Raw genomic sequence first — 16,514 nt, 5'->3', positions numbered from 1 at the left:
GATTTTAAATTTATTTGTTGTTCTTTATGATTTCTTTTCAAGTTTATTTGTTTCTGTCATCTTAGAATTACTAAATTTTTGATCAATAATTTTTCTTTAAATTGGTCTAGATGGAAAGTGATGAGCTGATTCCTATTGACATTGAGTATGAAAGAGAAGACCTTGACTTGGAAGATGAACTTGATGAAGTGGCTGAACTTCCTCCACCAAAGAAGGCTAAGACTAAGTCTAAGAATAAGACAAACAACGAAGACAAGAAAAGGAGGACTTCAACCGTTTGGCGTTTCTTTTAGATGCTTCCCACAAAAGATGAAGAAAAGCCTACATGCAAATGCAAGAAGTGTGGAAAGGAATATATTGCTGCCAGAGCATATGGTACTGGAAATTTGAAGTGGCATTTGAAGGTATGTCCAAGAAAAGACACAACGGATGTTGGGCAGCTTATACTTGGCCAAAATGCAATGTCTGTAAGTTCACCTAAATTTGATCCTGCAAAATTTAGGGAGTTGTTATGTGCTGCAATTACAATGCATGAATTGCCTTTCAAGTTTGTTGAGTATGTTGGTATACGGGCAGTATTTTCTTACTTGTGTGTTGATGTCCCTAATATCTCTAGAAATACTGCTAAGAATGATATGGTTAAGATGTATAAGAGGGAAAAAAGAAAGGATGAAATCTGTGTTGGCATCTATTCCTGGTAGAGTTTGTTTGACATCTGATTTGTGGACTTCTATAGCAACTGATGGTTATATGTGTGTTACAGCTCATTTTATTGATGCTAATTGGGTCTTACAGAAAAGAGTGTTGAACTTTTGCTTTATGCCACCGCCACATAATGGTGTGTCTTTGTTTGAAAAAGTCTATAAATTGCTATCTATGTGGGGCATTGAGAATAAGATATTTTGTGTGACGTTGGACAATGCTTCTTCCAATGATATTTCTGTTGACATGCTTAGAACTCAATTGAAAAATAAGAAAGCACTTGTTTGTAATGGTGAATTTTTTCATCTTCGTTGTTGTGCTCATATTCTCAATTTGGTTGTACAAGATGGTTTGAAAGAAATTGATGTTGTTGTTCAAAAAATTCGTGAAAGTATTAAGTATGTAAGAGGCTCACAAGGGAGGAAAAAAAGTTTTTATGAATCTGTTAAGCAAATGGATTTGGATGGTAAGAAAGGTTTAAGGCAAGATGTGCCTACTAGATGGAATTCAACATTTTTAATGCTTCAAAGTGCTCTCTCTTATCGACGTGCTTTTCAACGCCTAGAGTTAACTGATTACAATTTTAAGCACTGTCCTACTGGTGGTGAGTGGGAAAAGGCAGAAAAAATTAAAAAGTTTTTCGCTGTTTTTTATGATGCGACATTGGTCTTTTCTGGCACAAAATATCCCACAGCTAACTTATATTTTCCACAAGTTTTCATTGTTTATTTTACCTTGAAGAAAGAAAGCGATAGTGAGGATGAGTATATGAGAAAAATGGCAGATCAAATGCTTGTGAAATTTGAGAAGTATTGGATAGAATTTAGTGTTGTGTTGGCCATAGCAGTGGTCTTGGACCCTAGGTATAAGCTGCCTTTTATTGATTGGTGCTATCAGAAGCTTTATGGGTATGCTAGTTCACTCCAATATGTGAAGGTTCGTGAAAAATTATTTGCTTTGTTTGGGGAATATGTGAGTAATGTTTCTACACCTTCAATATCTTTTGAAATGGCTGGTCAAGCTACTCAAGAAACTGAAGAACAATATGCTAATGAGGGATCTTTGTTTATGATGCAAGTATGTTTTTTTTCTTATTTGTTTATTTATATTATGTTATTTATATTCTGCCTAAATTAATATCTATTATGCTGTTTTTATATGTAGGAATTTGATTCTTTTCATAGTATGGATATGGGTAGGCAGGCACAAAAAACTCAATTGGAGCTCTACTTGGAGGAACCAAGAGTAGATAGGAATGCAAAATTAGACATTCTTGCTTTTTGGAAAGGAAATGAATTTCGGTATCCAGAACTTACTGCTATGGCTCGTGATGTTTTGAGCATTCCTATTTCTACAGTTGCTTCAGAATCCACTTTTAGTGTTTGGGGACGAGTCATTGATCAATTCAGGAGTGCACTTAAACCTAATGTTGTGGAGGCATTAGTTTGTAGCAAAGATTGGTTATATGCAGATATAGGTAATGTATTTTTTATTTACATGTTGGCTGAATGAGTTATAAGTTTTATGATGATTTTTTAAAAAGAAAATAATATATATATGTCAGATTTCATATATGTCAGATTTCTCATATTATGTCAACTTTAAATGGCAAAAACGTTACTCTATGGACAAAATATAATAGTTTATAGATGTTATTTGGCAAACTTGGTACAGTAGACAACATCTATGATGTGTTATCCTATCTTTCGTTGTCCAACTTAGCTATCAATATCTATATAGATCATGAAATGTCTTCTCCTTTTCTCTTTATGACATTGTGGTAGAAACTAAAACTTTACCTGTGAAATTAGTGTTTTATAGCTATTAATTTATAAAATAGGAACTCTGAATTTTATGAAGCTTTTCTAAAAGTTTCAAATTTCAGTATTTCCTTGTAAAACTCTTTTTAGCTTTAAAAACTCACAGCTTTAGTATTTCAGAACTTCTGCTTCATGCAGAGTTGATATGTATTATTTTTTTAAACTTAAATTTGTCTAGGTACAATTGTATTTTTATCCACATTTATCCAAGTTCATTACTACTAATTACTACTATGTGAATTACTATTATTTACTTAATTGATTCAATTGCTTGATTACCCACAGTTTCTAAATTTTTTATTTATAATGCTTTGATGAGTTTTTAATGTTTCATTAAATTTTTTGATGTAGAACTTGCACAATCAGAGTTGGAAGAGCTCACTGAAGATATAATGACCATGAATATCAATAAGGATGAGCACATAGAAGACACCTCTTCAATGGGACCCTCAATCTCTTCTAATCCAGTTTCTTAATCAGTGATGTCTTTTACTTTTTGATGTGGCACTTGGATGGTTGGACTTGGATTTTTTTGCCATCATGGAAATATTGATCTGCCATGTAATTATTTTGGTTTTTCTTTTAGTTTTTGAGATGGCACTTGGATGCCATGTAATAATCTTGGCTTTTTATTATGGAACATTGACATATTATTGAATTTGAATTTGATTGTTTGGGGGTTGGAACCTTTTGGACTAGTAATTTTAATTTGAAGGAATTAGAGAATTATTTGCTGTTGTTATTATTTGAATTTTTATTACTTGATTTATGGTTGAATTATAAATTTAGATACATGGGAGTTGATAGCAGGTTATTCGGGTTAAGTTTAATTAAACAGGTTGTTTGGGTCATAATCAAACAAGTTATTTGTGTCGATCTTAACTTGACTTACTAATTAAACGGGTTAAACGTGTCGTGTCGGGTTACCCGTTTAATAAACAGGTCGTGTTAGGGTTGAGGAATCCTGACCCGTTTACTAAACAGGTCGTGTTCGGGTTGACTCATATAACATAATACTCACATCCCAACCCGACACGAACCCGACACGCGAACACGAATTGCCACCCCTATTCATGACTACCCCAACATACCACTTGCATGACCTATCCATGCATTTCACATACAGTCTACTTTTGGTCGACCTACTAGTCAGAAAGTCTCTGTTATGCTTTGCGGCATAAATTGTTAATGCACATTTCACCGCTTCTTTATTCGCAAAAATCAACCTTGTACAAAAATTCATGTCCACATTCAACGAAGAAGCAAATTCTTGCTCAATAACTTCAGGATCAACCATATTTTCCCAAGTATTTGCATAAAATGATGAGACGGGAGGTTCATAAACGGGGGTTGTATTTGTAACATGCTGAACTCTAAGAGTAGCATCCGCATCATCTTCATCAAATTCATCCATATCATCAACATGAGGGTTGAGAGTAATTTCATGGTCATCAACACCCCTGTCAAAGTCGCCTCGTTCAATCCTCTCTTCATACTCATCTCTATCGTCAAGATCTTCCCTAACACAGTGTTCGTCTTCATCTTCAACTACTGGAAGTGTAGAGGATTCACCTCGATGAGTACAAAATTGATCTTCATATCTATTGTCAGGTTCGCTCTCAACTGTTGTTAGTGTCTCTTGAAAAGACAGTGTATAGCCTCCCAATGTGGTGCATTGATCATCTAAGACTACAAACTGTAGAGATATAGTTTTTTGTACAATTTCCTCTACGCCAACTTCCGCACGTGGCTCCAAAGTGACGTACAACTCAAAATTTGCTACTTGTTCCCATTTACACATCTTGTTAAACATGATCTTCACATGTTTGTCTTCTGTTATCGCCATATATCTGTAATTAATGCATTAATTGAGGACTTCATGTGGAGAACAGAAAGTAATATGTATGTCATGCAAAGCAGGGTTCAGTTGCAGCTCTTCCATAATTTTTATCTTTAAATCACTCAGGGTCTTTAACTTACGACGTATCATCATATAACAGCACTGGATGCCCGGACCTTTAAATGGAAATCTGTCATAAGGGTTGACATTGCTAAGGGGTCCACTGTAGTATATATTTATATGGATCATTATCAACCTATAGATCATCAAGTGCAATTGTATTAGTGACAAATTTATAACTCTCAATCAACATCAGTCACAAAACTTTGCGTATGACATGCCAATAATACTAACCTCAACCAAATTTGCATATACTCACCTCATGTCACATACAAAAATAGTCATTACCAATTTCATATTCTTTTAAAATTCCATTCAAAATCCATTCAAATAAAATATGGTGAACAAAAATATTATACCAACCAGTTACCCATTGAAATCTCTGTTACAAATCTTGAACAAATATATCTTGAAATAATTTATGCTAAAAAGACTACAAATGGGTGTCTTAGGTATCAAACTCATAATCCATTTCATACCAATGACAAAAACCTAAAAGTACTAAATATTTCCAATATTTAATCACAATATTTAGTACTAAATATTCCCAATATTTAATCACAATATTAATTTTTTTTTTTTACCCAGCATATTATTAACCACAATATTTACACTAACAAAAAAAATATTCCCAATATGTTGTAATAACATAATTAATCACAATATTTGGTACTAAATATTCCCCCAATATTAAATATTCTCAATAATTATTCACAATATTAATTTTTTTTTAAACCTAGCAAATAATTTAATCACAATATTTACACTAACAAAAAATAAACAAATATTCCCAATAATTAATCACAATTTTTTTTTTTAAACTTAGCAAATAATTTAATCACAATATTTACACCAACAAAAAATAAACAAATATTCCCAATAATTAATCACAATATATATATATATATATATTTAAAAACTTAGCAAATAATTTAATCACAATATTTACACTAACAAAAAAAAAATATTCCCAATAATTAATCATAATATTTTTTTTTTTAAAACTAGCAATTAATCACAATATACTAACAAATAAACTAATCACAATATACTAACAAATAAATTAATCACAATATTTCCACTAACAAACAAAAAAACAAAAATTTACCTAATACGTTCTAATTGTTTCTTAAAAAAAAAAACCTAGCAAATAATCATAATATTAACTAACAAAAAAAATTTCCAATATTGTATAAACATTACTTGTGAAAGATTGTTGTTAATGTGACAAATTGTGTGAGACTTAAGGAATGTGAGTGTGAGCTTGAGGAAAGTTGTGTGAGAGCTGAAGAAAGGATGTGAGAGCTAAAGAGTAATCTGTGAGCCGGGTAAAGGGGGGAAAAAGGTCCCAGTTGAGACCTACATGACACGTGGACGGGCTGGGGACCATTCACTAAAATCGAGTCCAGTAGACTCGATTTTCAAAAGCAAAGAAATCGAGTCTAATTTACTCGAGTTACACTACGTGGCCGAAAAGCAGTGGTAGGACCTGACACAAAATCGAGTCCGGTAGACTCGATTTCCTTTAAAGTGATCCACGTGCCTAATCACGTGACCTAAGTGTGAAAAAGGCCCTGGTGGGACAAGGCTAGGAACTCGAGTCCAAAGGACTCAATTTTCATGTCCCAAAACCAAGTTCAATGAACTTGATTTCTAGTCCTACGTGAACACTGTGTCCACCTCAGCTGGAGCCACGATGGGAAAATCAAGTACATTATACTCGATTTATAAGCCCAAAATCAAGTCCTTTGGACTCGATTTGTTAGAAACCAAATTAGTTTCAAACGTTGGCTAACTAATAATATTGTTTGGATTTTATAGTTATTTAAAAAAAAATCCGGATATACCCATTACGTTTCTTGTTTCTTGTTTTTGTTTTTCCTAACAAAATGATACATACGTGCTCAGTATCCAACTACGCAGCATCTTCTGCTCAACTCAACCATTGAATTCTAGATCTCTAGGAGGAAAAAAAAAAAAAAAAACTCAACCAAGAGAAGAAGAACAGGTCAGTAAAGTAACTTTAGACAATCAAGTGAGGATAATGATGAATTCAGCATGGAGAGTAATTTAAGAAAACTGTTTTCCATTAGGGAAGTGTTGATTAGAGACACCAACTTGCACATACTTCCGTTCACACAAATAAAAAACAACTAAAATCATGCATTGAAAATACGATTTTGTGCCACAATCGTTTCCATTAATAACTAAAAAAAAAGTTTAAAAAGAAAATAAATCCAAAAACGAAGTACGCACTGAAAAAAACCCTACGTCAAAAATATATCCATTCTCCCTCAATAACACTGGACTGACTTAAGCATCGAAGCAATGGTGGCCAACACTTGTGTTGTGTGTGCCTTTTAGTTGACTTCATTTGTAAGAATCCACTCTTCGAGTCTTCTGTGAAACCCAACCAAGTCTTAGTTGGCGCCATTTGTGGGAATCAAATATTTTCCAATGATAAAGGTTGTATAGCTCAAACACGTTCAGTGGACACTCACCAAAACACCACCAGCACCAGGCAAAGGGCCAGAATGCTTTAGAACGATCCATTAAGAGTAGCTACACTCGAACAATACGTGACACACTTGATCCAGAGTGTGCAACAACTGGTGCATCAAAATCAAGACTTGATGCAGAGTCTTCTCCCTACTTAGGGAATTCCTCCACGGAAGCCACCATCATGAAGCTAAGAGCCAAACAGAGATTAGGACATACAAGAGGTGCACTAGCTAAAGCCTAGCCACAAAGTCATCGGGCCGAAGAATCATAAATGTCTTCGTATTGGACAAGTTGTCTAAAGAGATGAAAGGCAAGATTGGCGTGATAGTTGAAGCCATGAAAAGGAAGATTTCCACAGCAGTAGATGACTTGGTGCATAACAAAGATTTGCCCTTCAGCTTCAGCCCTGATGTAATGAGGTACCACTTATCTCCAAGATTAACAAATGCCTCAAATGGAGGCATTTGATGGTATTAAAGATGCCTCAAGGTTGTTCCTAACAAAATTACTCTTAAGGGTTCAACAAGCTGAAGCTTGGTAAGTAGGTTCATTCGCCAAGTTGAGAAACTTTTTGTTATTCACTTCATTAGGGTCGAAGACATTGGAGACAAGCCACTTACATTTACAATATCAAGAAGAATATGGGAGAACCTTTACAAGACCATGTGAGTAGCTTTAATAAAGAAATGTTGTAAATGGATGAAGCAAATGAAAAGGTAGCTGTCACCATGTTCATGAGAAGCTTATTACCTACAAAATTCTTATTTTCATGGTCAGAACAAGTGAATGCAGATGAAGCAATGAATACTTAGGACGAAGGGATCAATCATTCATCCTAAAAACACAAAAGAGATTGTGAATCACAGAATACATTCGGGGTACAGAACAAGTGTGTTTCAGATTGACTTTGAGTAGGAGACTTGCAGACTAGAAATCCTGCGCAATAGATTCACTGATTACACACAATGAATACTCTCTTGAGTAGCTCCTCATTTGGTTTATGAGTCTAAGTTCTTTTCTTACAAGCAAAGTAAATTTTTGAAAGTCTGCTTAAGAACCCTAGGTTCAGTTTTGTAAGACACAATCCGAATTAATCATAAATTTCTCATGAAATTCTTCTAATTAGCTAGTACTGACTCCTAGGTTTACTATATTTATTTTTTTTTAATTTTTTCTATTACTTTGTTTTGGTTTGTCCTGCATCAAAGATTAAGATCCAACCTGACTTCCAAAATATCAAACATCATACATGTCTGCATATCAGTTCTATTCTTTTATTTGGATAGACTATAGTTGTTTGACAATAGACATTATATGCATAGGAAAAACAAAATAGACGAATTAATATGTACATCATCTAAATATACAGTAGTTTCATTTAAACAGTAAACATATATAGATGCACTAAGGAAGATTTGAGGGTGACTGGACTTCTAGTGGTATACCAGGAGTAGGCTCTAATACCTGAGCATCTGGTATTTCCTTTGACAATAGCTCCTGCATTAGAAAACAATTCAATTCTCAGTTACTTGTCACATTTGCAGGATAAATATATCTAAGTTTCTAACAGTGTTTAACAAAAAAATGAGAAATAAGCAAAGATGAGAGAAATTCTGCAATAATCAAATTTTGAGACTGTTTTTTTTGGTAAGTAATTTTTTGTGAAAATACTACACAGAAATGCTAGAATTTCGTGTCCCAATATCCCTCAAACATTCATCAATTGAAACAGAGCTAATTACTGCAATAATCAAATTTCAAGATTGATTTTAGAAAAAGTATGGACACAAAAGGCCATAACCAACTCCCCCCTCTGCCTCAAACTGATCTCCAGTTGAAACAAGAGTTTGAGGGATATTGGGATTCAAAAGCAAAGAGAACTTAATTGGATTCATAAATCCACTTTGTATTCCCTTGAAACTCCCATTGAAAACCATACCTGAAAATGAGAGGTGAGACATGGCTCTATTACAATGTTAGACATGTTAGAATTATAAAAACTAAACAACGTTAATTTATGTCTCACTCTCTCCTCTCTTTCTCAGAATCATAACATCAATTCCAATGTGATATCTGATCTCTGTCTCACCTTTCCTAACACAACTCATTTTATTCAACAAAGCAACAAGCTTACCACATGGAAATATTCTTTGTCATCTCCTGAGGTAGTTGTAAAGTAAAATAGTAAAAAGTTCATAAATGCATATAAATTGGGAAAAGACAAATTTGAAACTCAAATAAATGGCATAAACCCTCAACTTTGACGAACTCAACATGGTTATCTAACATTTGGAAAATGTTGAGATAGAGGAGACTCGATACCCATTTGTTGGAAGTGTAGCCAACAAAAGTGGGTTTATGCAAAATAGAATAAACAATAGTGCAAGGAAGACAAATTTCCATGGTTCAGTCTTAGGCTTACGTCCACAGATGGTGTCAAGGAGAAAGTTTCACTAAGAAAATAGAGAGATTACAAAGTGGCACAAATGCACTCTAACAAAACCCAAGCCCCAAAAGTCAGCTAACGTTTTGTGTTGAAAACCCACACCAAGCAGAAAAAAGAATAAACCAGTCTGAAAACAAGTTAATGCTTGCAAACCAACATACTAAGGGAGAACAATCCTATGGGATGCACATCACGTGCGCTGGTGAACCTCATTCTTAAATTCAAATATTCAAGCCACTTTTTAACAGAAAGTATTTGGTACAACCACAAATTAGACTTAGAAAAAGGTTAAAAAGGTTTCCACTGCTATTATGTCTAGAGCAGCAGAAAATTTAATAGAAAAGAAGCAACAATATTGCTCAGAAGCATAAATTATTATACAAGTTAGAAAAATAGTTAAACGAACAAATTCATAATTTCTTAATAGTTTAAGATTTTAGGATAATCAATAATTTACCATGGTATCATAGTAAGTGGTCCAAAGTTCAAACCCTATCTCCACTCTACCTCCCATTTAAAAAGTTCAAAAAATTCCACATGTTGGGCCCCACTTATCAAGGAGGATTATAGGCCCACAAATGAGGGGGAGTGTTAGAATAATGTTTAAGTTATTAAATTCACCATTTCTTAACAGTTTAAATTTTTGGGAGAATTGGTGATCTATCAACACACTACCAAAGCTTGCCTAAGAAAAAAAAAATTAGAGGAAGAAAGACAGACTACCTTTGTACTGAGCAAGACGTGGGCAAGATGTGGAAATGGTAGGGCTATGCTGGTCACATTCAACTTATAATATGAACGTACTTCTATGGCAAAAGAAAAACCACAACCAAACCCCTCTCCCCCAAACAAAAAAAGAAGGGAAAAAAGGATGGAATGCGGTGTTATTTGATATGATATACTAGTGTAGTAAATAAATCATGAAGAAAAAAAACATTATGCAGAGTCATCTAGTCTTTAAAATTGAGTGAAAGAATGGAGACCTTAAATGATTCTATTGTTCCCTCAGCTTGAATTATACTAGCAAGAAGCCCTTTGCTATTGAGGTCCCCATTTTTCATTGGCACAATAAACCTACAAAATGAGGGAAGGAAATCAATAAAAAAGTTAACTACTATAAAATTATGGTGTTTAGCTGCCCAAGAGTATGCAATGGTTCTGTACTTGGCATGCAGAAGCCTTGCAAGTCGAACTGCATCTTCTTGTCCTGAAACCAAAGTAAATTTAGGCAGAAGTTGCTTTATGACTGGTGTGATAACAATGTCAGCCCTTTCCTTTTCCAGCAAATCCTTGTTGTATACACAGTGGGGTTCATAGTAAAGAGTCAGTTGGCCCTGAGTTGAATTTACAAGATATCTGATCACATATTACATCAAAAGGAATAAACTTCAAGTTAAATATCCATTTAGCTAAGATTAGAACATTTTAGCGCATAAGGCATACGTATACAAAGTCTTTATTTCTTGGAAATCAAATCCAGTAGGGTCTAACATTTGAATTCACAACAGCATACAAAAGTGTGATAAAGTTTACCCATTCTCAGGGCGCTGCCATGGAGGACCTAGAACTGGCCCTGCAGTAGCCTGAACTCTGACTTTAGAACCATTTCTTGCTTCAATAACAGAGCTCTGACCAGGTTCTATGTATGTGACCTGAAAATTGAGGAACTAATTTTGAAAATTGAAATGGAAATGCTTCAATGGATCAACACAGTAATGTGTATGATTGCTATGTTATCTCATATGTCAGTGCAACATGTTAAATATAAATACACATTCAGACATTCACAGGAATGGTAATAATATATCTTTCCATTTACCATTAAGAAGCATATTCTGTGGAATAAAATCTACGAATATTACTTAAACTCAAATCTTCCTAATTGCTTATGATTTTGATTGGCTAATGAGGCACCATTGATTTTTTTCTCATGAAAACTGAACTTGCTTGTGAAATTTACAGTAAACAATTTGGAGGAAGATGCAAGCGAATGGACCTTGAAAGTTGTGAAACTTTTATGCCATTCTAGATAAGGGACAATATTAAATGACAAGAAATTTCAACTTTCCTTCACTCTCCAGCATTCTTGTCCCATTTAAATACTGCCTGCAGACAGAAAATTGGCTTCTTTTCATAATTTACACCTTTCAAGCATTATGCAATATACATCTTCAAAAATCCCATGATGAAGATATAATAGGGCACTGTTAAGGTGTCCAGTTGGAACTTGTTTGCAGCCTTTTCCATCATGATCAATCTCAAGTATTCCAGCTGACTACATAAATTAATTTTTTAGATAACTATGTCATCTTCTTCTTCTTCTTCTTCTTCTTCTTCTTCTTCTTCTTCTTCTTCTTCTGCTTCTTCTTTTTCATTTTAAGCTTTAGACGTTTATTTAATTCTTTAGCTTATTTGTGCTATGCTCTTCTTCTAGGGGAAGAATATTAAATAATTTGAAAATACAAAATATGCTTCTTCTAGTAATAATAAATTCCAATATGGTTAAAAATTAAAAATAAAAAACTCTCTTCACATGTTTCACATAAAGAAACGACATCTTTATGGCATGTTAGCTGATCAACGAACACATGAGAATTTAAAATTAATATTGCAATGAAGATCTACAAATTCAATAGCATAGGGAAGTTATTTGATTTCCAGGGATTTAACATAAAATGAGGTTCCAGATAGAGCAGCATGGTTAAGAAGGATTTAAAATCACTGGTTATGAGTTGGTGAGATATAGGCTTTGTTGAAATCGACTGCAATTTCATACAGACTTGTTCTTTTGTATGACCTTTTTAAGATCTAAACCTATCACAAGTGATTCATAGCATCTGGACGTATGCTACACTAAGATGCATAACAATGGTAATGCTAAAGTTTGCACATAAAACAAAGGAAGGCTGACGGATAAGAGTCCGATGATTTAGCAGATTCTACACATATGCAAACAATATTGCAGTAACAGGTTGGAGAGCAAAGTTGTCAGTTTCTTCCTAATTAGCATGAAAAAGGAAATCAAGAAACAAGCCAAAACAATCACACAGGGAACACAAGCTATTAAGATGTTTGGACCTTTCATCAACAATCATGGGCAATGAGCAGCCAGAAATCCACTAACAGATCATGTCATACAATACATAATGCAGTTGCTGCATCTTTCTTGAATATGCTAATGCCGCAAAAAGGATATTATGCAATAACACTAAAAAATGGGAAACAATCTCTATATATACTACCAGGTCTGCTACAGAACAAAGCCAATGAGCCTCAATTGTAGGCCAAGCTCTTCATACCCCACTTAATGAGAGAGGTTTTGCAAAAAAGAGTAGAGTTCAAGACACACCCTAGATACAAACGAGTTCAATGAATTCCAATATGATATAAGTACCAATTAAGTGTAAAATTTTAACCAAGAACCATTATGCCAATGTTGATGTGCTAATTTATCTTTGGGCATCCACGAAGAATGTTTCAATTGTTCATACATGAATTATACAGAATATGAAAATTGAAGACAAAATCAGAATTCAGTCAGCAAAAAGTCCAAGCTACAATATATACGTACATTGCTGAAAAGGGGATCCAGCAGCGGCCTAGCATTTGGAGTTGCTAAGACTCTAAGATTTGGGAACTTTATTGAGAGCGGTCTCAAGGTATTCAAGTGGCAGTGATCATCAAGGCTCTGTGTGATCAGCAAGCAATCGATTTCAGGAAGATCACGAAGCTGCACAAAGTTTCATACCAGTCAGAATAAGCTTGTTAATTCCCACAAAAAACTTACCAAAAAAAGGGGGGGGGGGGGGGGGGCCAACATATTCAAAACCAGAGGTACATGCAAAGTAACAGCTATTAACATCTAAAAGATACCTGGAAATTCTTCAAGTATTTCTTGGCTGCATCATAAAGCCAGGGAATTCCAAAATCCAAATTACCCACCAAGATTGGATCAACCAGTATTTTCAATCCATCCACATCCCACAACCAAGAATTTCCCTAAACAAAGAATAGTTTCTACATGCATGTTAATAAAAAGCTTAAGCAAAATTAAGAAAGACCCAGATGAAAAAAACGAAAACCCACCTCTAAGTAAGTGAGTTTGAACACATCAGTGCCAGAAAAATTCGACCCAACTGCGTTCTCTTCAGAAACCACAGCAGAAACAGTCCTATTCAGTCTGCAAGTGCAAGTAAAGTAAAATATCACTAATACTACTTGCATCTCTCAATATGAACTGTAAAGCTAAACACACATATCAGAGAGAGAGAGACCTGGGAGCGGAGAGCTTCAATGCGTTGGAAGTTGTGCTAACATTTGAGATTGAACGAGTAAGTGAGATTGAGGATAACAAGGGCGTTGAGATTCTACTTGGTTTGCACAAGTGAGGAAGAGAGTTGCACTGAACAATATTGGCCATGTGTAAGTGTAAGTGTGAGTGCGTGATGCTAGCTCCCCGTCTCGTTCCCGCTAATGCTAATTACTATTAGTGATTGCCTCTTTCTTTGGCAAATTTTTAACCACTCAAAATTCCTCAACGTGCATACTTCAAAAATCAAAATAGATTTCATTCTACCACTTGCCAATTTACACAATGCAAACAGGTCAGGTCGGGTCAGGTCAAACACGAGGCAAGTTAAACCGGTCATGAGTTAGATCAGGTTCGGATTAGGAACTTGTAGTCTTAATGAGTTGCAAGTAAGTTAGGTGTACCGGGTTGAAGGTTGACTTGAACCGATTATGGTTGACTTGTATTTTTTCACATGCAAAATAATAATATTGATAAATATGATTATTGTAAATTCACCATTTATATCCGGACCCAAACGCGTGATGTGCTCAGACCCAAAGAGCCTTATGCAATAAAATTTGTAGAGCGTGGGCTTGAAACATAAGTTTTATGGATATTGAACAACAGATAAGCGGACTAGATTGCCACTACCTACACAATCAATGGATGAGAATAATAAAAATTCTCCTCAGATATAAGCCGAGGGTGGCTTGTATTGCCTTTCTTTCTTTTAACAATAAATTACAATTGAAAAATATCGCCCTTCCTTTTTCCTTCTCTTTTTCCTTTTATATCACTCTCCCTCTTCCCTCCACCTTCCACGTGTAACACAAATCAATGATCCAGATCTTTTTCTTTCTCCACCGCCCTCTGGAAGACCTCAAATAACAGCTGTAAGGCTAATTGGTATTATTCAGATGTCATTTCCCCATTAATGCAGCCAGAGAGGTAGGTGCAGGGTCTTTAATGCGGTGGTAGCAGCTTTTTCCCTTGATATTTCTCATACGTTCTTCCTCTCTATAACAGCGTGAAACATATCTTTACCCACCAAACTTTTCAGAATTCTCTCCCCAAACATCATGACGTATCATACAATCTTTATCGGACTCAGCCAAGGAGATGCCTTTCCTCGGACTACATCATCAACCTTTCCAGCAAAAGCTAACTTGTGGGCCTCAAAGGCTTTGCTCGGACAGGCTTACACCACCAATATCAGGCTCAAGGCCCAAATACGTGTTTTGACCATTTTACCTCCAAAATAACCCCTCAAAACTTCATTTTTCTCCACAACCAAGAAGAAAATTGGAGTTTTGAACCAACGCCACAATCTCCACATGCTTTGCAAATTGTCACACGTGAAAGAGTCACTTCGCTTCTTTTAAACCGCTTCTGACACTTCAAAATCCGTAACACCCGTATTAATGGCTGTAAGTTACACCTTGTCCTCCACGTTCAACGGTGAGATGCGCATCTAACCATCCGAATTCTTTCTCAAATTTGGGTGGGATAATTCCCATTCAATGCCGCCTCCCACACACCAAAACACCTAGGAAACCGAAACTCAACCTCTCACTTCAGAAATCAATCAAATCTCAAAATTTCTTATTTTCTTTCCTCTTAAGAAGCTCGCGAAGAAGTATCTGCCTCTTTTCCGTAAGTTCTCAAAAAAAAAAATTAAACTCATTTCTTCTCGGCTATTGTCCTCGGCCATTAATTACATCATTTCCCTCTCTAAATCTCCATTCTTATTCCCACCAAATGGGTAGATTTAAGTGTCTAGTAGATACTGATGCCGATATGGAGGGTTTTCGAGCTAAATATCGCATTCCTCAAAACGTAGGCTTAAGATATTGCCCCCTGAAGCCATAGCTAACGATAGGAAGGAAGGAGAAGTTGTCATTCCCATCATCGCATTCTTAGAAGGTGGGATGACACTTCCCATGAAAAATGTAACAAGTGAATACCTCTGCAACCACAGGTTATGCCCAGACCAATGTACACCCAACATGTTTAGAGTCTTAGGCTGTGTTGACGCTCTAAATGAGCAAATGGGTCTAAACCTCACATGGCACGACATTGTTTACATGTACGAGTGCCATAAGCTTAAAGATGTAGGATACTATCTCAAATCTAAATCTAGTGTCGTTAGGCTCATATCCTGTCTTCCCAAATCCAACAAAGGTATGAAGGACGATTACCTGATTGCTTCTGGAATGTGGCACGACGATCCTCATTGCGCAATCGAATGGGGAACCCCAGGTGTGACTCCATAGGAATTAGATTCCCTAACCCGTGATTTGGTTCTATTAACTTTACCATTTCTAGTTAAATTGTATGTTATTACTTCTTTATTTGGCATTTATTGCTGATCTAACCATGCCTGTCTCCTCAGATGTTTTTGCAAACAAACAACACGTACGACCCTGTCTAAGCTTTTGCAGCGTCGCGAACCTCAATCGCGTTCTACGATCCGAGGTGTTCGTGAGCAAAGACCTGCAAGTAAGGGCAACCCATCTCATATTGGGATACGACCCTCTGTTAGAAGATTTCCAAGACATTGGCAACGCGATCACTGCGGGTGATGAGAGATGTAAAAGGATAAACATTTCGAGACCAGGCTTTCTCAACACACACGAATTACCTGACGATCCCTCGACTATCCTCTACGTACGCCCGATAAAAGCGGTTCCTTTTTTGGTACGTTCTCAGGCAACAGTCATCCGAGAAAATTCAGCGTCTTCGCACCTATCCATTGAAGAGGAAATCAACCAGTTTCGTATCGAGGAGGCAGAG

General features: G+C 35.6%; 2 protein-coding genes across 3 annotated transcripts; one reads left to right on the top strand and one right to left on the bottom strand.

The window, feature by feature from the left end:
* Window positions 1–666: 666 nt before the first annotated feature.
* On the top strand, window positions 667–3,227 carry LOC142608402 (zinc finger BED domain-containing protein RICESLEEPER 2-like). The gene is made up of 3 exons (XM_075780176.1): window positions 667–1,779; window positions 1,867–2,179; window positions 2,874–3,227. Exons 1-3 carry the CDS (start codon window positions 670–672, stop codon window positions 2,996–2,998), a joined length of 1,548 nt encoding a protein of 515 aa, XP_075636291.1. The 5' UTR covers window positions 667–669; the 3' UTR covers window positions 2,999–3,227.
* A 5,007-nt stretch (window positions 3,228–8,234) lies between these two features.
* Window positions 8,235–13,984, bottom strand: LOC142606722 (uncharacterized). Of its 2 annotated transcripts, none has more exons than XM_075778058.1 (8): window positions 13,705–13,984; window positions 13,517–13,610; window positions 13,304–13,429; window positions 13,002–13,160; window positions 10,964–11,082; window positions 10,595–10,786; window positions 10,414–10,504; window positions 8,235–8,481 (listed from the first exon to the last, which is right to left on the bottom strand). In XM_075778058.1, the coding sequence occupies exons 1-8, from the start codon at window positions 13,848–13,850 to the stop codon at window positions 8,389–8,391; spliced, it is 1,020 nt and encodes a 339-aa protein (XP_075634173.1). In that variant the 5' UTR covers window positions 13,851–13,984; the 3' UTR covers window positions 8,235–8,388. The 2 variants fall into 2 exon arrangements, with proteins under 2 accessions (XP_075634173.1, XP_075634174.1); XM_075778059.1 differs by lacking the exon at window positions 8,235–8,481 and adding an exon at window positions 10,177–10,236.
* Window positions 13,985–16,514: the final 2,530 nt, after the last annotated feature.

The sequence above is a fragment of the Castanea sativa genome, chromosome 8 (assembly GCF_040712315.1).
Source record: "Castanea sativa cultivar Marrone di Chiusa Pesio chromosome 8, ASM4071231v1".
In the NCBI taxonomy this organism is placed as follows: domain Eukaryota; kingdom Viridiplantae; phylum Streptophyta; class Magnoliopsida; order Fagales; family Fagaceae; genus Castanea; species Castanea sativa.
The sequence above is the reverse complement of the archived record's forward strand: the minus strand, read 5'-3'. Positions and strand labels throughout refer to the sequence as shown.

What these genes read in the sequence shown, in the direction of transcription:
- LOC142608402 (XM_075780176.1), top strand. Translation starts at nt 670, where the DNA reads ATGAAATCTGTGTTGGCATCTATTCCTGGTAGAGTTTGTTTGACATCT. An exon ending in GATCTTTGTTTATGATGCAA is followed by an intron (nt 1,780 to 1,866) that starts GTATGTTTTTTT and finishes TTTTATATGTAG; the next exon opens with GAATTTGATTCTTTTCATAG. An exon ending in TTGGTTATATGCAGATATAG is followed by an intron (nt 2,180 to 2,873) that starts GTAATGTATTTT and finishes TTTTTGATGTAG; the next exon opens with AACTTGCACAATCAGAGTTG.
- LOC142606722 (XM_075778058.1), bottom strand. Translation starts at nt 13,850, where the DNA reads ATGGCCAATATTGTTCAGTGCAACTCTCTTCCTCACTTGTGCAAACCA. An exon ending in TGGCAGCGCCCTGAGAATGG is followed by an intron (nt 10,787 to 10,963) that starts GTAAACTTTATC and finishes ATATGTGATCAG; the next exon opens with ATATCTTGTAAATTCAACTC. An exon ending in GCAAGGCTTCTGCATGCCAA is followed by an intron (nt 10,505 to 10,594) that starts GTACAGAACCAT and finishes CTCATTTTGTAG; the next exon opens with GTTTATTGTGCCAATGAAAA.